This window comes from Mesoplodon mirus (assembly GCF_964341445.2).
Source record: "Mesoplodon mirus genome assembly, chromosome: 6".
NCBI classification, from domain to species: Eukaryota; Metazoa; Chordata; class Mammalia; order Artiodactyla; family Ziphiidae; genus Mesoplodon; species Mesoplodon mirus.
In genome coordinates, this window is record NC_138982.1 from 30,236,605 (window position 1) to 30,260,356 (window position 23,752).

A 23,752-nucleotide genomic window follows, 5' to 3' on the forward strand; every position below is an offset into this window, starting at 1 on the left:
GATTGTAGCATTTCCAGGCCTTGCAGTCTGGCCATAGCAACGTCCATAAGAAGAAGGATCATCTCATCCAGTAGCTCCACTCTTAAAATCAGAAGCCCTCCTGACCAGAAACCTACCAAACCCTCTGTTTCATCTCATGGGCCAGAATTTGGGCACACGCCCACTTCTAAACCAATCTCCTTGGCCTGAGGAATGCCACGTGCTGATTATTAAGATCTGGATTCTTAAACTAATCTCTGTGGCAAGGGGGCAAGATTACTTATAGACCAATCAAGCTCTCACTGCAACCAGAGGTTGAATCAGCTTCCCTAAACCTCAGGCCTGCACGGGGGCAGAGTATCCCTGAGCAAAAACCAGGGCGCCGCCAGAACCAGGCAAGAGGAAAGGGATGCTGGGGAGGCATGCATCTTCAAAGTTTGTTATGTACAAAACTGTAGAATACCAATTTCATCCTGGAGATCTGAACAGGATACAGCCACGTCTGCTAACCAAAGGCTGTAATATTCAGACTTCAAGTCTGCCAGATCTTTACTTAACAAAGTCTAAAAATTTCCACAAGGAAATGAGAAACATGTAAACAATTACAGCTCTGTGGCTAACTGTACACCAGTATACGTGAAACCAATTGTTTCCACTCCATATGGGATATTAATCAGCTTAATTACATGGCAAAAAAATAACTCAAGAACCAAACTGCTCCAGTGTTTCATCAGAGGAAAACAATAGAAGCTGAAAAACATACTTTCTTCAAATAGAAAAACAGGTGAAATCTTGGAAAGGATCAATCAGCAGTGAAGTGGTATTTATGCTTTTTTTTTTTTCCACCAGAGGAACGTAAAAGGAGTTGGAAAATATACTCTTTTCAGATAGAAAAATAGATATAAGGTTGGAAAAAAAATCAGAGACTGAGTAGTTTTTAATTGCTAATCATTCATATCCATTTCTATTCTGCCACCAAGGTTACACTCAGAATTTAATTAATGCTTTCAAAATACTGTCCATCAGTTTTGTGGGAGTGGTGGGCAGTCTGTCAATCCCTTCCTGCTTTGGGTTCAAGTTGACTTAGAAGTACAGTTGAGCCATTCTTCCAACAAAACAGCTATTGAGGGCCTCTGATGTACCAGGCTGCCCTGTGCCCGTAGCGTCATCACGTGGTCAGCCAGCTGCTTTCCTTCCCTTTCAGAGGAAGGGGGCTCCTTGGAGGCCATCATCCAATGTCCCCCGTGACATTAGACCTTCTTTTGAGCAGTCTTGATCCTTCCTCTGATGTCGGTTCAGTTGGGTCGCTGACTTATTGGGCTCCCCCTGCCAAGAAAGAGCTGTACAGAGTGCTGTGTGGGAAGATAAGAGAGAAATGACTGATGTAGCTCTTGCTACAGAGAACCTGACCACCTTCCTGGAGATGGAGCTCCACCAGAAAAGAAAGAAGAGCACATATATATCGAAGAGTTGATGAACCGGGACCCAAAGGGTAGGCAGTGCAGGAAGGAAATATGTCTTTCAATTCCCAGGTTAACAAGGAATGCCTGCGGGTTGAGAAGGGAGGCTGCACCAACGCAGAACAGTGGGAATGAACGAGTAAAGGCTAAGTCATCGAAGGCTTTGGAAATCAGAGATAGAAGTAGACCCAGTGGGCAAAGGAAAAGGGAAATAGTCTGTGTCTCAAAAGCAGGAGTGTGATGTGTATGTGTTTGGTGTGCCTATGACTGTATCTGTGTGTGTAAGAATGAAGTTACAAAGCTCACCCCCTAACAGAGACCAGGTTAGCTGGATTTTACCACACGTACACACACACACACACACACACACGCACACAAACACATGCACACAACTCGGGGGAAAACTGGAAATGTTGGTCCAGAGAGACTGAAGATCTCACTCAGGGTTTTCTAACCCTTTTGGACATAAAGACCTCTTTTTCTGATGGCAAAAATACTTGGACACCTGTACAACTCTGGTAATTGTTGACTAGTATCTGTCGATTGAGAACATATGTAATACCCCTGGTATACTTCTATGCCTTTATGAAATTGAGGTAAAAGAAGGCTTTCTAGATGGATCCATTAGAAAATGGTGCCACTTCTTCTCAGGGCTGGCTCAGCCCCAAAGTAGGGCAGTTGGCCCATGAAAGAGACTTGGGACTGGTTTTCAGCCCTTGTATGAGCCCCCTCAGTTGGGCATCCTTTGCCAGAGGACAACCAATGCAACCATATGGAGGCCCCCATGACCCAAAGGCGCTATAGGTTCAGTAAGGCTTTGAAATGAGATTGTGTTTGGTTCATAACAATGGTGTCCAGATGAATTTGAAAAATAGGCATTCTTTTTTTTTTTTTTTTTGGAAAAATAGTCATTCTTTATTCGACAGACAAAGCTTTGGGAATTGAAAAGGATTCAGATACTTCTTGCCAAGACTTTACCCCTCCCCAAGTGTCTGTAGTCCACAGCAGGTGGTTCAGGCTACTCAAGCTTCTGTCTAATGGCCACAAGGGGGCAACAATCAGGAGTGGACATTGTCCCTCTCTGCCCCAAACTCAGTTCACAGCTGCAGATCGAGAGTGAGAATTGGGGAAGGAAAGAAGTGCACTTAGCACTTTGCCCCAACAAACAGATCACAGGATTTAGTGCTAAATAAATCCCTTTACATTTTGTTCACACATTTTTTGTGTGTGTGTGGGAAAAAATGCATACAAATGAATAATCTTAACGTAAAATTCTGAGTTATTAATAAGCCTTAATTTTAGCCATGAGTTATTCACTCAAGTATCCCAGCATAACCAAAATGTGCCAACTTAAAAGCTACTTCAGTGTATCAAGTTTTCCCCCAAAAGGGCGCACAGATTCCATCAATGGGCACTGGAACACTGTCCTATCACTCCTCACATCCAGCCAGACACTGAGGTCAAGGAAATAGCAAAATATGCCTTTATATCTGTTGTCTGTTCTCTTGAGACTGCACAATGCTTTGTCACAATGCCCTGTGTTTATATAAGATATTCATTTTTAAGCCCTTTTATTAAACCACAAATCATAAACCACAGAACAATTTTTTGGAGTTAAAATGAATTTTTGTTTTCACAATAATCTTATGGGTCAATGGAGTGAGTATTATGTTTTTGCCTGCTTAAGAGATTGAGGGTCTTGAGGGACAGAGATGATGTTTTCAAAGTATTAGCAGAACTAGTCAATGCAAAGGTCTCTCCACTACACGAAGCTGCTTTATACAGAGCAAGGCTAATTCACGAGCACTGTATTTTTCAACTTTTTAGTTAACCCAAGTTAGTGGTGTAATGGTAAATTAAAAAAATTCTTTTTATTGAAGTACAGTTGATTTACAATGTTGTGTTAATTTCTGCTGTACAGCAAAGTGATTCAGTTATACATATATATACATTCTTTTTCTAAATATTCTTTTCCATTGCAGTTTATCATAAGAAATTGAATATAGTCCCCTGTGCTATACAGTAGAACCTTGTTTATCTATTCTGCATACAATAGTTTGCATCTGCTAACCCCAAACTCCAAATCCATCCTTCCCCCACCCCTCTCCCCCTTGGCAATCACAAGTCTGTTCTCTGTGTCTGTTCATCTGTTTCTATGTCGTAGATAAGTTCATTTGTGTCATATTTCAGAATCCACATACGAGTGATATCATATGGTATTTGTCCTTCTCTTTCTGACTAACTTAGTGTGATCATCTCTAGGCCCATTCGTGTAGCTGCAGATGGCATTACTTCATTCTTTTTTTATGGCTGAGTAGTATTCTATTGTATATATATATACCACATCTTCTTTATCCGTAATGGTAAATGTTTAACAACTGCACCTCCAAGTGAAAACGCCCTTGCTAATCTCCATGGTGTAAATACTCCCACTGCAGCTGATTTCCAGCTACCATATGATGGCACTGAATGCCATGAGAGTTGGGAAGAGATGTACAGTAGCAGAAAATTATTTAGTATTTGTAAAATACAGATATAATAGCCTTACCTTCAAGAACATGATAATAATAAAATGTAGTAGGGCTTCCCTGGTGGCTCAGTGGTTGAGAGTCCACCTGCCGATGCAGGGAACACAGGTTCGTGCCCCGGTCTGGGAAGATCCCACATGCCGCGGAGCAGCTGGGCCCGTGAGCCATGGCCGCTGAGCCTGTGCGTCCGGAGCCTGTGTTCCGCAATGGGAGAGGCCACAACAGTGAGAGGCCGGCGTACCGCAAAAAAAAAAAAAAAAAAAAAAAGCTAGAAATGATTAAGCTTATTGAGGAAGGCATGTCAACAGCCCAGTCTGGCCAAAAGCTGGGCCCTTTGAACCAAACAATTAGCCAAGTTGTGAATGGATGCAAAGGAAAAATTCTTGAAGGAAATTAAAAGTGTTACTCCAGTGTACACACGAATGGTAAGAAAGTGAAACAGCCCTACTGTTGATATGGAGAATGTCTGAGTGGTCTGGATAGAAGACCAAACCAACCACCACATTGCCTTAAACCAAAGCCTAATCCAGAGTAAGGCCCTAACTCTCTTCAGTTCTATGAAGGCTGAGAGAGGTGAGGAAGCTGCAGAAGAAAAGTGTGAAGCTTAGCAGAGGTTGGTTCATGAGGTTTACGGAAAGAAGCCATCTTTGTGACATCAGAGTAAAAGGTGAAGCAGTGAGTGCTGACGTAGAAGCTACAGCAAGTTATCCAGAATATCCAGCTAAGATCATTAATGAAGGTAGCCACATTAAGCAACAGATTTTCAATGTGGATGAAACAGCCTTCCACTGGAAGAAGATACCATCTAGGTCTTTCACAGCTAGAGAGGAGAAGTCAATGCCTGTCTTCAAAGCTTCAAGGGACAGGCTGACTCTCTTCTTAGGGGCTAATGCAGCTGGTGACTTGAATTTGAAGCCAGAGCTCATTTATCATTCCTAAAATCCTAGGGCCCTTAAGAATTATGCTAAATTTACTCTGGCTCTGTTCTATAAATGGAACAACAAAGCTTGGATGACAGCACATCTACTTACAACATGATTTACTGAATGAATATTTTAAGCCCACTGTTGAGACCTATTGCTCAGAAGAAAAAAGATTCCTTTCAAAATATGACTGTTCATTGACAATGGACCTGGTCACCCAAGAGCTCTGAGGGAGATGCACAATGAGATTCATGTTGTTTCCATACTTGCCTAACAAAACACCCATTCTGCAGCCCAGGGACCAAGGAGTAATTTCAACTTTCAAGTCTTATTATTTAAGAAAGACATTTCCTAAGGCTATAGGTGCCATAGAGACTGATCATTCTGATGGACCTGGGCGAAGTCAACTGAAAACTTTCTGGAAATGATTCACCATTCTAGATGCCATGAAGAACATTAATGATTCATGGGAAGAGGTCAAAATACCAACATTAACAGGAATTTGGAAGAAGTTGATTCCAAACCTCATGGATGTCTTTGAGGGGTTCAAGACTCCAGTGGAGGAAGTAATTGCAGATGTGGTGGAAACAGCAAGAGAACTAGAATTAGACATGGAGCCTGAAGATGTGGCTGAATTGCTGCAATCCCATGTTAAAACTTGAATGGATGAGGAGTTGCTTCTTATGGATGAGCAGAGAAAATGATTTCTTGAGATGGAAACTACTCCTGGTAAAGGTGCTGTGAAGCTTGTTGAAATGACAACAATGGATTTAGAATATTATATAAATTTAGTTGATAAAGCACTGGCAGGGTTTGAGAAGAGTGACTCCAGTTTTGAAAGAAGTTCTACTGTGGGTAAAATGCTATAAAACATCATTGCATGCTACAGAGGAATCATTCATGAAAGGATGAATCAGTTGATGTGGCAAAATTTATTGTTGTCTAATTTTAAGAAACTGCCAGCCACCCCCGCCCTCAGCAGCCACCACTCTGATCAGTCAGCAGCCAGCCAGGCCAGACCCTCCAACAGCAAAAAAGACTACGACTCACTGAAGGCTCAGATTATAGTTAGCATTTTTTAGCAATAAAATATTTTTAGATTAAGGCATGTACATTTTTTAGAGTTAATGCTATTGCACACTTAATAGGCTACAGTGTAATGTTAATGTAAGTTTTATATGCAATGGGAAACAAAAATAATTTGTGTGAATCACTTAATTGAGATATTTGCTTTATTGCAGTGGTCTGAAACTGAACCCGCAATATCTCTGCGGTATGCCTGTATTAGAAATCATGATAACATATGATAGCCTGTGAATTTAAATGCAACGATAATAATTAATAAAAATCAAATGTGTGCAATATGCCAAACACTGTAATACACGTGAAAATTCTATGAGGTAAATGAAATGATCCTTTTTTTTTCAATAGGACCACTCTGGCTGCTATGTTGAGATTAGACTGTAGGTGATTGGGGGGTGTGTGTGTGAACAATAGTGAAAACTGGGAGACTTTATTAAGAGGCTATTGCAATATCCAGGTGAGAGATGATGATGGCTTGGTCCACAGTGAAGGTGGTAGTGGTGCTAAGACGTGGTTGCATTTTGGGTGTTTTGAAGGTAGAGTCCCCAATCTTGGCCAATGGATTGGATTTGGGGGATTAAAGAAAGAGAGCGGTCAAGAATGTCTTACAGGTTTTGAGCTCCTGAACAACTAGAAGTCTAGAGTTGCCATTTCCTGGGATGGGGGGATGGAGAGGAACAAGTTTTAGAGGACAGAAGGTCAGGGCTTCAGCATGGTCAATTTGACTTATCTATAAGCCATCCAGTAGGGTTTTCAAGTGGGCAATTGGAGAGATGAGTCTGGAGTTTAGAGGAGGGGTCAGAGCTGGAAGTGGGTGCTCTACAGCCATGACACTGGATAAATTACCATTGAGGAGGGGAGGTAGGAAAGAGAAGAAGTGCAAGGACTAGAATCTGGGACACTGTAACATTTAGAGGTCGTGGAGGTGAGGAAGAGCCAGCAGAGGAGACTAAGGAAGAGCAGGTAACAAGGCATCAGGAAAGCCAGGAGAGGGCAGTGTTGTGGGAGCTGAGGGAGAAGACTGTATGAATAAGGGGAAAGATCCACTGTGTTAGAATGGCTCAGAGGTCAAACCGGTAGTCCCCCGGGCTGCAGTCCAGGAGCCCACTCTTCCTTCCTGTCGCCTTGCCTGTTTCCATCTCTGCCACATATCTCATTACACTCCCCTGGAATCAGCTCCCTTGTCCACGTCGAGCTCCTCTTGGTCATGTCAGGATTTGCAGTGTCCAACACATGCTCAGTAGATATTTGTTGAATAAACAGAAAATGAATGAGTGAGTGAGTGAGTGATTAGGGGTTGGACCTGAGAGAAGCTGACATGCCTGTATCCCCGATCCCCAAGGAATATGTGTTTTTTTGTCTTCAAGTGCCACAAGGGTCATGGTGAGCTGGAGCCACTTGTATGGGCTCATAGGAACTAGTAGTTGTTATAATTTCAGGAATTCTGGGAGCTGGCTGTTAAACACAGCCATAATTAAAAATTAAATTATTGGGGGGAGGGATAAGTTAGGAGCTTGGGATTAACAGATACACAATCGTATATATAAAATAGATAAACAACAAGGACATCTGTATAGCACAGGGAGCTATATTCAATATCCTGTAATAAACCATAATGGAAGAGAATATGAAAAAGAATATATATTATAACTGAATCACTTTGCTATACACCTGAAAAAAATCAACATTGTAAATCAACTATACTTCAATTTAAAAAATTAAATTATATAAACTTATACTTAAATAAACATATTTTTAAAAAGATAATAAGTACTCAAAATTTCCACTTCCCAATTATTTTACTACATTTCACTATTATCTATGCTCTTGAGTTTGTTTACATCTATTGTATCTGGATGGTGGAAACCCTATAAAATGGTGTGCCATCTCTTCCCAAGATCACATTCAGTGATGTCAAGTTGATAGTTTGAAATAGGTTATGTGAAAGTATCTACACAACAGAAATGAGCAACTTCTACAAATCAGGACACCCCTTTCCCCCACCCCACCACCTCCCCTCCCCTGTGTGTTGTTATACATTTGCCAACTGGTTATACTATATTTCCTACAAAAACCTCCAGTAAGCAGTCTTTCTTCAATGGGGGGAAAAATCACTGAATTCTCCAGAAAGCAGAATTTCCTTCTCCCAGTTTCTAACGTTCACTTGTGTAAATTCCAGGTAGACAAAACAACCAGAGGATTAACTGGATTTTTCTTTCTCCCACCAGTGGTTTGATAGTGTGCAGATGGCTGGTGTTTAATGCCATCAATCAAATGGGTTTTGACACCACTGTTGATGACTTGTCCCCAACCACCACCCTGCAGATTCTTCCACTGGGTTCTTCTGACTGAAAGTTTAGATTTATGAAAATCACTCAATATTATTTAACTGATCAGCAGTTGAGCTGGTTATGAAATGTGTGTCTGGATCGGAAATGTGGGTATAAACTGCCGGACTTTAAAGAATTGTTTAAAAAAACATATACTGTAAATGTGGAGAAGAGTAGGATTATCCCCTTTGAAAGCGGGAACACCAGCCAGATTCCTCTCCATACCCCGTTCCTGCTCCCGGATGATGCAATTCCTCTTCCCACTGGAGTGCATTATGCTCTCTTTAAAGACTCGAGCTAATGGAATGCTGAGACAATCAATCCCTTCTTATTATGCTAGCCTGCTGTTTGGTAAATGGAAAGCAAATACTTTCTTCTTCTAAGTAGGCAGAAATAAGCCCTGGGAGACACCTTGATTATACCCTCCACATATCCTGAACGAGAGTCCACACACCATATCTGTGCTTAACATACATTTAATTCAAAAAGGCCCGGTCCATATCCACTCACAACTCAAGAGCAGCACAACTCTATCTCTTTCTCTCTCCTCTGAAGAGGGCACATGTCATCATGCAGTGCTTTTTTTTTTTTTTTTTTTTTAATATTTATTTATTTGGTTGCGCCAGGTCTTAGCTGTGGCTCGCTGGGTCCTTAGTTGTGGCATGCATGTGGGATCTAGTTCCCTGACCAGGGATAGAACCCAGGCCCCCTGCATTGGGAGCGTGGAGTCTTAACCACTGTGCCACCAGGGAAGTACCACGTAGTGCTTTTTGAAGAGATATATTCGATTGACATCTAAAATCCATAATATCTACCTTTATTAAGCATTTACCATGTGCCAGGTATGCTTTCAACATTTTTTTCACAACCTCATAAGGTAGATTGTATTTTTAGCCCCATTTTACTGTTGAGCAAACTAGGTGAGATAAAGGGATGCCAATAATCGGGCCTCAGAACCAGAACCAAGTGAAAGCTCTGGGCAGTTTCAGATTTAACATAATGATCTCTGCTAAGAGTGAGAACATACTGTTTTGCAAGAAGGTCATGAGCCCTTGGTGTTGGAGGTATTCAAGGAAAAATGGAAAGAACACTTCCTAGGGTAGGCTTCCCAGGACAGTGGGCCTCTTGTTTGGGGAAGAATGATTGATCAAATCTGTTGCTTCCCAAAGCTGATTGCTCACCAGGGACACAGAGAACATATTTTTGGTAAGAAAGCAGACTCGTTCTATAAAATCAGATTAGAAATGAAGGGCAAGAATGCAATGATTTGGGCCATATCATGAGAAAGGACTTCTTTTAAGTCCATGCAGTGGATGAGGTCTCTCCAGGAATACTGACCTTCTCTCCATGAGGCTGTTATGGAGAAGCTGATGAGCACACACAGAGTTCCCTTTGCCTCCACACTCATCCAGGACGTCACTGTCTCTCACCTGGCATTTTGCTCCAGTTTCCTAACTGATCTCTCCTCCCAATCACCACCCCAACCAATCTTACTTTTCATCCCCTCCCTTAAAGACCTCTTAGCTCACATTGGCAGGTTGAGTTCCCAGGGAAGCAGAATGACGCAAGGACCAGCATGTAGGATGTCTATTGGGGAGGATCTTGAAATGAACACCTGTGGAAGGGAGGGAAGGAGGCGGGATTGGACACAGGAGAAATCATCACAACAAATCTTCAGCTAATCCCTGAGGGGTGGTTCGGAAGCTGGGTGACCCTTCAGAATTCTCCCGAAATAGAGTGAGCTGGACAGTCTTTATGCTCCTGTGCAGACCAATCACTCGATGTAGGCTGCCCCACGAAGCTGGCGTGAGCTTGGACAGGTGGTTATCTTCAGAAAAATTGGAGGAGGGCTGACAGTAAGGGCTCTCTGTCAGCAGCACTCCCTGAAGCCGAGAGGATAAACCCTCCGGTCCTGACCGGGGATTCACACTCTAGCCCCTGCTACGTCTCCAGCTCCATCTTTCTCCGTTCCCTATTGCCTAACCCAGACACATTACACTTCTCAGGGGCATCTTGAGTGTGCCGCCACTTTCATGATTTGTACATGCTCTTACCCTCTTACTAGGATGCCCTTACCTGCTATCTTAGTTTCCTATGGCTTCTGTAACCAATTACCACAAAACTTGGTGGCTTAAAACAACACACATCTTTATTCTCTTATGGGTCTGGGGCTCAGAAGTCCAACATCAGTTTCACTAAGCCAAAGTCAAGGTGTCAGCAGGGCCATTCTCCCTCAGAAAGCTCCGGGGAAGAGCTGGTCCCCTTCTCTTTTCCAGCCTCGAGAGCTGCATTCTCTGCCAGCCTTGGCTTGTGATTCCATCCTCCGTCTTCAGAGGCAGCAGCAAAGTGCCTTGTTTCCTTGTCACACTGACTTCTGCTGCTGCTACATCAACTTCCTTTAAGGACACTTGTGATTGCATTTAGGGTCCACCAGGGTAATACAGGATAATCTCCCCATCTCAAGATACTTAATCACATCTGTAAATCTTTTTTATCCTATGAGGTAACATTCACAGGCTCCAGGGATTAGGACCTGGATATCTTTGGGGGCCATTATTCAGCCGACCACATCTGCCTTGACCCACTTATCTCTCTTTCAAGTCCAAGCTCAACTGTCACCTCTTCTGGGAAACTTTCCCTGACACGCTCAGGTAGGTGGAATTGGCGCCACTTTTTAATTTCCCGGCACTTTGTCCATGTCTTTATTCTATCAATCACCCACCCTGTTACGCTGTAATTCATTCATTAAGCACCTGCTATGTGCCAGGCACTGTTCTTAATCAGGGGTTAGAGCAGTGAACAGATGGGACACAGACTCCTGTCCTTGTCTAGTTTCTATTCCAATGAGAGTAGACAGTCAAATTTTTTAAGTTAAGATAAACACGACATTAAAAAGAAACAAATAGGGGCCTCCCTGGTGGTGCAGTGGTTGAGAGTCCGCCTGCCGATGCAGGGGACACAGGTTCGTGCCCTGGTCCGGGAGGATCCCACATGCCGCGGAGTGGCTGGGCCCGTGAGCCATGGCTGCTGAGCCTGCGCGTCTGGAGCCTGTGCTCCGCGACGGGAGAGGCCACAACAGTGAGAGGCCTGCGTACCTCACACACAAAAAAGAAACAAATAATAAGGACCCCCCCAAAAATCAGAGCAGGGTATAGGAAATTAAGAATGTAGCGGGAAGATACAGAGAGTTGCCATTTAAAACAGAAGGTCAAAGAAGGCCTCATTGAGATGGTGGCATTTGAGTAAGGCCTTGAGGGAGCTGTGGATGGATATCTGGCAGAAGAGCTATCTAGGGAGAGGGCAGTGCCAGTGCAAAGGCTCTAAGGCTAGAGTGCGGCTTATGTGTTCAGAGAATAGAGAGAGGAGCTCCTGGATCATTCTGAGCAGAAGAGTGATGGGATCTGACTTTTTACAGGATCACTTTCCCAGGACCGTCTCATGTAGATGCACAGGGTGTGCATTCCACCACCATCTAGGAGGTTCCTTTTACATTTAGCCCATTTACATAGACTATTCTGAGTAACATAGAAACCCTAATGGCTACTGTCTGAGAAAAAAATGGAGGAGATGCCAGGGTGGAAGCAGGAAGACCAGTCAATAGACCTTTGTAATAATCCAGGCATCTACGTCCCTCCAGGCCTGCTGCACCCTGACACCCAGAACGGTGCCTGGAACACATAGGCGAGCAAAGAACAGATGATTATATTTCGTACCACGGTGTAAGCCAGACTTAAGGAGCCAAAATCTTCTGTGTATCCCAGGGCATTCCCTGGTTACTTCTTGTATGCCCATTTCTTGATCGAAGAGGTAGACCAGATGATTTTTCAAATCCAACATTCTGTCAACCCAACTGCCGTCTGGCCTTCTCCACTAGGATGTTCCACTCTCATCTCCAATTCTACATGTCTAAACTGAATTAATCACTTTCTCCTCTCCCCACCTGAAACAACTTACTCCTGGCTTCCCTCACCTGTTGATGGAGGCTTCATTTTCCCACCTCGTTTTGAGATCTGTTATGTTTACCAATCTTGTCCAGGTCCAAGTCCTGGGACAGCTTCTCTTTCAAGTGCACTGCCCATGCCCCACTCCTACCCTCATCACACGTCCACAGGAGCCACAGTGGTCTCTCATTCTCTATCCGCTACCAGGTTCTTGTATCTTGCTGTCCCTCCTCACTCCAGGGATGCCCTCGTGTTCTTCACTCCACCTCCAGGACCTAGTCCTTTGTTAGTGTGTACTGGACCCACGTCTTCATGACCTCATCCTCGTCAGAACTCCTCTGCCCTTTATGATCTGTCATTTGGCAATATCCAGGGAGGCGGTAATGGCCAGGGAAAAGAATGTGCGCTTTGGAGGCAAACAGATGGGATTCAAGTCCCAGCTGAGTCACTTCCTTGCATGCGATCTTGGGAATTCATTCATCCTCTCTGGGCCTTCGTTTCTTCATGTTACAGCTTTTTTTAAAAGATAAAAAAATTTAAAAGTCTACTTCCTAAACCAGTATGAGCATCCAAAGTTAACGTTTGCAAAGCACCCAGTGTGCATTAGGTACTCAGTAAATGCTGACTCCTTCTTCCCTGCCTGCTCTTCCTTACCCACAGTTCCACTGCCTGCAGTTGGCATTTTCATTCCTTTCCCTACTGCCTTATTATATTTAGTTAAAATGTTATTTATAAATACATGTTAGTAACACATTTATTCCAGGCCATATCAACCCAGGTTAGAACACAAGATAATGAGAAACCCTTTCAGTAATTATCTACTTGGATGTGCATCAAAATCACCTTACAATTGCCCATGGCAATTTTTTTAACTTATTTGGATATTTTTAAACATGCTCTCCAGCAGAAGAGAAGAGTGTCATGAACCTCTGTGTACCTGTTACCCAGCTCCAGCAGTTGTCAATTTTTAGCCAGTCTTGTTTCATCTATACTCCCCTACTGTCTATTTTTATTTCTGGAGTATTTTAAAGCAAATCTCATATTGCTCCACTCATAAATAATTCAGTAGGTATCTCTACTATGTAAAGACTTGTCTTAGTTTTCCAGGGCTGCCGTAACAAAATGCCGTAAACTCAGTAGCCTAAACAACAGAAATTCATTTTCTCACAGTTCTGGAGGCTGGAAGTCTAAGATCAAGGCGCGGAGAGGTTTGGTTTCTCCTGAGGCCTCTCTCCTTGGTTTTTGTAGTACAGCCTTTTCTCTGTACCGTGCACTCACAGTGTCTCTTCCCCTTCTTTTTATTTATTTATTTATTTATTTATTTATTTTTGGCTGCATTGGATCTTTGTTGCTACGTGTGAGCTTTCTCTAGTTGCAGCAAGCGGGGGCTACTCTTCGTTGCGGTGCGCGGGCTTTTCATTGCGGTGGCTTCTCTTGTTGTAGAGCACGGGCTCAGGGTGCACGGGCTTCAGTAGTTGTGGCACGTGGGCTCAGTAGTTGTGGCTTGCGGGCTCCAGGGCGCAGGCTCAGTTGTTGTGGCACACGGGCTTCATTGCTCCGCGGCATGTGGGATCTTCCTGGACCAGGGATCGAACCCATGTCCCCTGCATTGGCAGGTGGATTCTTAACCACTGTGCCACCAGGGAAGTCCCTCTCTTCGTCTTCTTATAAGGACTCCAGTCCTATTGGATCAGGCCCCCCCCACTTATGACATTATTTAACCTTAATTTACTCCTTTAAGGGCCCTATCTCCAAATACAGTCACATTAGGGGTTAGGGCTTCAACATGTGGATTTGGGGGAAAGACAGTTCTGTCCACGTTTAAGAAACATGATCATAACATTCTTATGCCTAAAAATAATAGAAACAATTGCTTAATACCACCCAATATCCTGTCCATGTTCAAACTTCCAGAGTTGCCCCCCAATACACTTTTTTAACAGTTGGTTTGTTTAAATTAAGGTTCAAAATGTGGAATATTCTTTTTGAAATACAGATTCCAATACCCCAGCCTGGAGTGGTGGTTTAGCTCCCACCTTGCTGCCTCTAGGGGGTCACGATAATTTTTGATTGTTATTTAAACCCCAATGGAAGTTTGGCCTTACACATTTTAATCAGAATTATGCCAACACTGATAGATTTCCATCAAGAAAGGAACTTCTAGAGCAAGTGTCATTAAGTAATGAAATTCATTGATCAGTTTTCCCTACAGCACAATTAGTTTCCAGCTTTCACCATTTTTATTAAAGTTTATTAGAATTATCATCATTGGCGTCGATTCTTTTCCTGTTTAAATTTTACAGTGAAATTTGATTCACTTTCAGGTTTTTGTCGGGTCAAATTTTATCAATTATAACATCTGCCTTTGTGAGTTTCATTTTGTGGCCATTACTTCTACCAAATCTAACTGTTCCCAAACAGATTTGGATGTCTGCATTTCGTCAAGGTTTGATTCTTCAGGTAATTTTCACTCAATAGCTATTTTTTCCCCTGTATGTAGTGTTAGCTGTTGTTAACCTTATTTTGTATTGATTATTTCCACCAGTTGTATTCATTATTACTCTGATAAAAGGCTGCGAGCTTGGATTTATTTCTCTACTTATCCACAGGAAAAAAATGTTCTGTATCTAAGAGATTGCAAGGGAGAGGCATGGTGGGAGCCAGCAAATGAGGAAGAGACACACACGCAGAGGGAGAGAGACGACTTGGGAAGGAAGCTGCAGCTGTCTCGGGATAGTGTTTGCTGAGCTCTCTGCAGGGTCCGAATGTGCTAGGGGTCAAAACGGCAAGATTGAAACAATGGGGTGGCTGCAGTATGGTTGGTGAGCATAGGTTAGGCAAACAGTTGCAGGACTTTAAATCCTGGGAAGCTAAACACATACCTGTCATCTTGCCATTCCCACCCCCTCCTCCTTTTATGGCTTTTTTTACTCTCTTGCTGTCCCTGCCCAGTCAGGGGCTGCATCTCAGCCCTCTGCTCTTCTTGACCGTCACACTGACTGCTGCCTCCCCCGAACCTTGATTCCTCCCCGTGGCCCAGGCCCATAAAGTTCCTTTAGCAGAGGTGAATTCCCCCTTGGTTTTATCAGTGCCTAGCACGGTGCTCTGCACGCAGCAAGTGTTCAAAAATCACCTGTTGACTGGTTTATCTTCAAGCCTCACCCTTCTGATGTAAAGTCCCATAAGCTAGGCCACTGTTAACATCGAACTCGACCTACCACTTCCTGGGGGTAAGTGGGTGGATGCATCCAGATTCGGCAATTCTGAACTGTTGGGAGGCCTCTCAATCTGTCTAGAGAGCTGAAGCTTGAAAAGTTTTATTTTTTGCCGACGTTCCCCAGCAAATGCCTGCTGCACGCCCACACACTTAGCCAGCAAGAACAAAAGAAGAGCTGCTGCAAAAATTATTCCCTCTGGGACCCATCATCATACAAGCAGCCTCCCTGGAGCTTGCTGTCCAGCCCGGGCTCCCAGTGTCTCTGGTCCAGGCTCACAGCTGTCTCAGGTGGAAGCCCAGGAGGAGGGGGCTTCAGGAGGAGGTGCAGGGACAAATAGTTGCCCACCCTGGGAGATTGAGGCCCTGTGGGGACCTTGAGAAGGCCTGGAGGAGGGCCACCCAGAGGAGAGGAGACACAGCCAACTGAGAGGGATGAGAGGGGACTGCAGGGCCGTTTGTGCGAATGTCTTTTTTTTTTTTTTTTTTTTTTTGCTGTACGCGGGCCTCTCACTGCTGTGGCCTCTCCCGTTGCGGAGCACAGGCTCCGGACACACAGGCTCCGCGGCCATGGCTCGCGGGCCCAGCCGCTCCGCGGCATGTGGGATCTTCCGGGATCGGGGCACGAACCCGTGTCCCCTGCATCGGCAGGCGGACTCTCAACCACTGCGCCACCAGGGAAGCCCCTGTGCGAATGTCTTAAAGGGCTTGCAGTGGCAGCACCCATAATGTAGACTGTGTGTTTACGGTGTGAAAGCCCAAGGATTAGCAAAAGAAAACAGAAGGAACAAGAAGGGGGTCCTGGCCTTCAAGAGAATATGAGACAAGACGAAGGGCTGGATTCAACCCTTCTCAAACTCGGCTTCAGGTTGGAATCAGCTGGGAGGCTTTACAAAGACTGAGGCCCCAGCCCCACCCCTACCCCCAGAGCCTGATGTAATTGGTCTGGGGTAGGTTCTGGGCATCCAATTTTTCAAAAGCTCCCCAGGGGGTTCTAATGTGCAGCCAGTTGAGACCAACTGGGCTAGATTGAAGATGGAAAAGGACATATAATATCCCTGGGTCTTCCGTGGCCCAGCAAGGCGAGGGAGAAGGCCCTTGGACCTGACCTCTGGCGTTGTGTGGCAGGCTGCCGGGCTTGAGGCCAAGCGCTGGGCGTGTGCATCTTCAGATCTGAGTGCTGCTTTTGGGCTGATGACCAGCCACTGTGAGACCTTGGCCGGCGAGGGTGTCGGCCAGAGAAGACCTGGGTTCACCAGTTCACTGGGTGCACGGCAATCACTTCCCGCCTTCAGTCTCCTCTTAGAATCTCCAGCTCTAAAACATTCCGAATCTCGACTATCATTAAAATAGCCCAGTCACTTCTAGTTCAACAGATTTTTTTTTCCCCCATGAATTATTCAAACTGGGGAGTTGAATGTTGAAAATAACATGTTGGAGTTGTCCTCATTAGAAAGCTTTTAGCTGTGAATCACCGGCTTCCAATGTATTTACAGAGCCTGATCTCTGCAGAACTGGGGGGATGAATGCAGTCAATCATTTACAAAGTCTCTAGAGAATGCCACGTGGAAATAAAGCAAGTAATAAACACCCACAGAATAAATAGAGGTGGGGTAACAAAGGGAGCCATAGGGAATAGCCGTGGGCGCTCAGAAGAGTCCCAAGCCTTAGGAGAGCCTCCTGACCTCGCTGGGCATCTGTTTCAGTCACGTTCATGAACATCTGTTTCACGCCTGCCCTGTAGAAGGGGATTAGAAGATGACTTCCCCTTGAGGAGCCCCCACCTGGGGGATTGAGGCAAACACATGATAAGAGACACATCGGTAAACAGCCGATGATGACAGAATATGAAAAGAGGCAGAATGTGTTACAGCCTTTAACTTCTGGCTTTCTCCTCGACTATTAACCACCAAACAGGAAATTCTGAATAAGCAGAAGGTGCGAACGAGTGATGATGCCCCTCGGAAGGGCCCAGGCTCTGCCTGTGGGTCACCACAACATCATCACAGATATCGCCATGTTCCAGACGACACAGGGCTTCATCGTGACTGCTTCTAGAGATGAGATTGTTACGGTGTGGAAATGAAAACTGGGTGATTTGTATAATTTGCAATAAAGTTATAAATATATTGTAACAGCAGAGGAAAGGTATTTCTAGAGAATAGAAGCGAGATCAGATTCATTTGCTTAATTTTCAAAATCATTGTGTTTTTTTGTTTTTTGTTTTTTTTACTGTTTCCTGATTAAACAAATCCCACCCAAGGCAGTGGAGGAAGTTATATCTGGTGACTGTGCAAGAATCAGCAGACAATAATATCTGGGAATTTTCACAGCATATGTCAAGGAGGTGAGGAATTTCAAATGCTAAGACATTTATGATGTCATTTTACTTTGCTTTAGAAAAGATGATAATGTGCTATAATGTAAACCAGTAATTCCCAACCTCTAGTGTATAATACAGCTGAATCACATGTCAGGTTTGCTAAAACACTGCTGGGCCCACCACCAGGGTTTCTGATTCAGTAGGTCTGGGCTGGGGCCAGAGAATTTGTATTTCTAACAAGTTCCCAGGAGATGCTGATGCTGCTGATTAGGGACCAAGCTTTGAGAACCACTGATATTAACATCTACTTTCACTACTCGAAATGCTGTTCAAAGCAGCAAATACAGTGCATTGGAGGACTCTCAGGGCTGTGTTCCTTCTGCTCTCCTGTCTCCTCTCTCTTCTTTTCTATTTGCATTCTGACTTAGTTCTCGTAACCTACAGCACAGCTCTGTGGCCAATCAGCTGTAGAGAAATGTGTCCCTTCTCGGCCACCGTCATCTTAAATTATCATTAGCACAATTAGCCCTTTTGTAAAATCTGAATCTTGGCTCATCCACGCAGATTATTTTTCCCTCCAGTTTCTTCAAGAGCAAATAAGATATTTTTAAGAATTGCTCCAGCCTAAGATCCCATGACTTTATGAAGCAATGGTTTTAAGCAACACCATCCATTTGTTTGGGGAGGAGAAAAGTCACTTTTATAGAGCATCCACTTACGTACTTTGTGTTCTAAGTCTCATTTAATTCTCCTGAAACCATTTGAGTTGATGCCATTTTCAAGATAGAGACTCAGCAGTTCAGAAAGTTTAGGTCACTTGCCCACATCACCCAGCCAATAAGTGATGGAGCAGGGTTTGAACTCTGAGCCGTTCTTGCTCTGTCCAGCGTAACACAGGCTTTCCCGCTGCAGGGGCAAAGCGAGAATGATGCCAGGGAAATGCTTCCTCCCACGGACGGCTTGTCTGCTTCCAAACACCACTGACACTTGGGTGTTGGCGCCCAAGAGGGAGACCTTGGCACCGGGCCCCTTTGTTTATAGATCTGGAATCTCACACACATGAAAAGTGAACGCAGAGCCCAGGGGCGGGTGGAGGGCCAGGCCAAGCTTGGATGGCACAACTGCCAACACAGCAGAAATACTACAGGGAAAGGCAAAGACATTTCAACGATACAATCACTGCCATTTTCTCCTTGCTAGAGCCAGTAGCTTTTGACCCTCTATTTGAATAGGCTTTTATTTTCCTTAAAAAAAGAGCAACTATTTGTAGCTCTCCTAATGACAAGGTCACAATGTTCACAGGGGTGATAGGAGGAAACCTCTCTGTGACACAGGCGGGTCTTGCCAATCTTAACATCCCGTAATTCAAAATCACAGGCCCAAGTGACACTCAGAGAGGAAAACGAATCTCTTTCCCAAATCTGATCATTAGTGAGAAGGAAGTGAGAACCAGCAGCTGCCACTTATCACCAGGGATCCCTCAGGGACCATCTGGTTTTTCATAAGCAGTCTTTAAATTATTTGTAGTCAGGAAGCCCAGCTCAGTCTCAGAGGTGGCTGGAAACTGAACCAGGGGACTTCTTGGAGAACTAAAGGCAGAATCATGAGCAGCAGATGCTGGAGAGGGATTTAAAGGATTGCCCACACTTTTTTTTTTTTTTTTTTTGGCTGCATTGGGTCTTCATTGCTGCGCGCGGGCTTTCTCTAGTTGGGGCGAGCGGGGGCTACTCTTCGTTGCAGGTCTTATCATTGAAGCGGCTTCTTTTGTTGCGGAACACGGGTTCTAGACACGCAGGCTTCAGTAGTTGTGGCATGTGGGCTCAGTAGTTGTGGCGTGCGGGCTCTAGAGCGCAGGCTCAGTAGTTGTGGCGCATGGGCTTAGTTGCTCTGCAGCATGTGGGATCTTCCCGGACCAGGGCTTGAACCCGTGTCCCCTGCATTGGCAGGCGGATTCTTAACCACTGTGCCACCAGGGAAGTCCCTGCCTACACTTTGAAGGAACCCACACAAGAGTCAATGCATGAACTATGAGGTCTGGGGGACGGGGGAGTGGTAATGGTCTAGTCCAGTGCTTCTCAAACTTTAATGTGTTAATGAATCACCCTGAGATTTCTGTTAAATGCAGATTCTGTTTCTTTAGGTCTGGAGTGGGGCTGAGATTCTGCATTTCTAACCAGCTCCCAGCCATGCCAATGTTGCTTGTACAGAGACTATACTCCAAGAGTAGTCTGGAAAACTTTCCACGTAGAGTCTTGAGAAGTTTTAAAGGAATCAATTTCCAGATCTTCAATACCCATTTTCACTGTTTCCTAAAATCTGTCTAAGAAAGAGTCAGACCAAAGCTATATGCTCCCATTTACCATAGACTTCTTTCTACTTTTCTTCTCTCCTCTCTTCCATCTCAAATCTTACAATGGTGCATTGCTGCAGGGTGCAAAAACCACCCCATGCCCAAGAAAAGAAACAATTTGAAATATTGGTGTTATTGTTGGGAGAGTGACTAACTCTAATAACTGGTTACAAATATTTTCACAAGTCAAATGTTGTTGATTCATTGCTCCCAACAAAGTTAAAGGAGATGTGAATTATCCACTGATAGTTATTTTAAAATAATTTTGAGGAAAAAACCACTAAGTGATTTTTAGCATTTATGCAAAAAGAATTCAAAGAATTAAATGACGTTTCTATAACAAAACTTCCAATCTCACTGCTTAAACAGGAACAAAATTTCTCAGCGTTTACATCTATTAAAAAAGGAAAAAATAAGGTGATTATTGATTCTGTGAAAGGAAAATCAAAATGGAGTTGGTATTGCTAAGAGAGCTCTCTAAAATGGAGCTAGGAGTGAGGAAGTGGGACTTACTTACGCACATCTTAGTACTGATAGAATCTGAACTTTGACCACTTATTTTCTTAATGCAGGCATCCAGAACACCTGCCCAATGATCCAGAAACTCAAGCTACTTATTGGACCCTTACCTTAAAATAACTCATGACAGCCTATCCCTTAAGGACAAATATTTCCTCTCCTACATCATAGTCGATCGTAATTCCTGCCAGACAGCTAACAACCTTGCGGCTTTTGCCTTTATAAGCCCCTGACACTCTCCCTTGGAACACTCTTTTGGTTTAACCAGAATCTGTGTATCCTCAATTGCAAATCTTAAGACCACAGATTATTCTTTGCAGAGTATTGTTCGACACTGCTGAATCCTATTCCACTTTAGCATCAAGTAATTGTCAACATGGATATATTATCTTATTGTCTTTAAGAGTAGAAAAAAGGAAAGAAAAAAAAACTGGGGACTTCCTTGGTGGTCCAGTGGTAAAAAATCCACCTTTCGAGGCAGGGGACGTGGGTTCAACCCCTGGTTGGGGAACTAGGATCCCACCTGCCGCGGGGCAACTAAGCCCGCGTGCCACAACTACTGAGCCCGCATGCCACAACTAGAGAGAAGCCCATGCACCGCAACAAAAGATCCTGCATGCCGCGAGTAAGACACAATGCAGCTAAATAAATAAATAAGTATTTTTTTAAAAAGAAAAAAATTGATCCATCTCATGAAGAGAAAAATTTCCAATAAAAATTGTGTTTAATAATAATAACTAACAAAACGTATATTTGTGTTTTTATCCACTGTATACTATTAACCATTGTATGACTCAATCCAGAAGAAACTTTTTAGTACTTAGATACTTAAGGACTCTAAGTTTATACACACCTTTTTGTTGTAGAAAAATATGACACAAAGTATGTTTCATAAGGGTAAAGTTCTATAAGGTAAAGGAATGAAAATATGAATCAAAGAGAAGAAAGAATGGTGCAACATTTAGAAGAGCTTATTCTACCATTTCTAAATGGATAATGATATCAAATCACTATGGTACATAGATTCCATTGGAAGCATTTTAAAAAATTATATTAAAGTCTTGTTTTAAATGTCAATATTTTAAGAAGAGCTTGTTCTTGTATATTTTAAATGGATGATTATATATCAAATTACTATAGTACATAGATTTCACTGGAAACATTTTTAAAATTATACAAAGCTTGTTTTAAGATGTCAGTATTACTAATAAATAGGGAATTGCCTTTACTTCTTAAACTTATGAAAAGTTTTAGATGTAAACATAAAAATTATGAGCTGTACATAGTTTAAAAAATTTTTTTAAAGTTCACAGAAAAAAAATAAAAAGTCTGAAGACCAAATATCATGACAGAACACCTCCCTCAGCCTTTTTTTTTTTTTTTTTTTTGGCTGCGCATTATGAGGGGTTTAATTCTCCAACCAGGGATGAAAACTGTGCCCCCTGCAGTGGAAGCACAGAGTCCTAACCACTGGACCACCAGGGAATTCCTGTCCCTCAGCCTTTATGAGAATATCTTTGGTATCTTCATTTCACCAATCAGTTTTTTATTGGGTTGCTTTTTAAATAATTGGTTTAGAACTTCCCTGGTTGCACAGTGGTTAAAAATCCCCTGCCAATGCAGGGGACATGGGTTAGAGCCCTGGTCCAGGAAGATCCCACATGCTGCGGAGCAACTAAGCCTGTGTGCCACAACTACTGAGGCTGCACTCTAGAGCCCATGAGCTACAACTACTGAGCCTGCGTGACACAGCTACTGAAGCCCGTGTGCCTAGAGCCTGTGCTCCACAACAAGAGAAGCCACTGCAATAAGCCCGTGCACCGCAACAAAGAGTAGACCCTGCTCGCCCCAACTAGAGAAAGCCCACACGCAGCAATGAGGACCCAACGCAGCCAAAAATAAATAAATTTAATAATAAAAAAATAACATTTACTGATCAGTTACCTTGTACCAGGCACTGTACCAAACTATTGTATTTCCATGTGTTATTTCAAAAAACTAAAATAAATAACTGGTTTCACTCAAATTATGGGTTATTCATTCACTATTTGTTTAGTTTTTGTTTTCTTTTTTGGCTGGAGGAGGTAAGAGGGATGGCGAAGGTTGATAGAGAAGATAAAAGAGAATATTGGGTTGGTATCTCTAAAAGATATTATTTCCTTGGGTTATTAAATATGTAGCCAATGATTCCAGTCATCTTCTCATCTCTTATCTCCATTCTACCTTATTTCAAGCTTTCAAAAATGTATAAGGAATTTAATAATAATAATAATAACATGAACCCTCATGGATTTACCACTCTGCTCATGAAAGAGAACGTTCCCAGTTCTGTTGAAATCCCCTCTGTGCCCTACCATCATGCCATTCTCCTGACCCTCCTTCTCCCAAAGTAAGCACAGCTCTAAAGTTTGGGTATATGATTCCATCACTCAAAAAAAAATAGACTTCCACGCATGCCTTAGCAATATACAGTTCAGTTTTGCCTGTTTCTGCACTTTATATAAATGTTATCATATTGCATATAATCTCCTGCAATGTGATTTTTTCACTTGGCATTTTGTTTGAAATATGCATTTATATTGATACATAATAGCTAAAGTTCATTCATTTTCATTGCAGTAAGGTATTGTGTAAGTATGGCAGAAATGATCCATTCTTCTCTTGGTAGCCAATTAAACTGTTTCTTATTGTTTTGCTACTACAAAGAAAATGCTATTATGGACATATTTGTACATGCCTTGTGTTGCACACGTGTAAGAGTTGATCTGGGGTAAGTGTGTGTGTGTGTGTGTGTGCGTACACATCCCTGGGATTGCTGGGTAACGGAACATTTTATGTGTATGTTCAACTTCACAAAATAATGCCAAATTATTTTCAAAGTGGTTGGAATAATTTACATTCCCACCAACAGTATGTAAGAATCTATGTTATTCCACAGTTGCCTCACCAACATGTTTTTAAAATGTTTTATCAGTTTGGATGCTATAAAATGGTATCTCATTCAGGTCTAATTCCATTTTCCTAATTATAAATGAGATTGAGCATGGTTGCATGTGTTTATTGGACATTCATGGTTTCTCTTCTGTCAAATGCCTTTCTGTT

At 43.1% G+C, this 23,752-nt stretch overlaps 1 protein-coding gene across 9 annotated transcripts in view; it reads left to right on the forward strand.

Moving 5' to 3' along the window:
* The window catches only part of LOC309806660 (uncharacterized protein), a gene marked incomplete at its 5' end in the record, with an annotated part of 38,212 nt that overhangs the window by 9,505 nt on the left and 4,955 nt on the right, over positions 1 to 23,752 (forward strand). For 2 of the 9 annotated variants that reach the window (XM_082625566.1, XM_082625568.1), the window contains 2 exons: positions 14,666 to 14,704; positions 17,376 to 19,586. The exons of 3 other annotated variants lie outside the window; for them this stretch is intronic. In XM_082625566.1, the coding sequence (XP_082481692.1) occupies positions 14,666 to 14,704; positions 17,376 to 17,516 (180 nt within the window). In that variant the 3' untranslated portion in view covers positions 17,517 to 19,586. Of the gene's footprint in view, positions 1 to 14,665; positions 14,705 to 17,375; positions 19,587 to 21,956; positions 21,989 to 23,752 lie in introns of those variants that run through there. 4 more of the 9 variants (XR_014294420.1, XM_082625567.1, XR_014294418.1 and 1 more) reach the window with 4 other exon arrangements.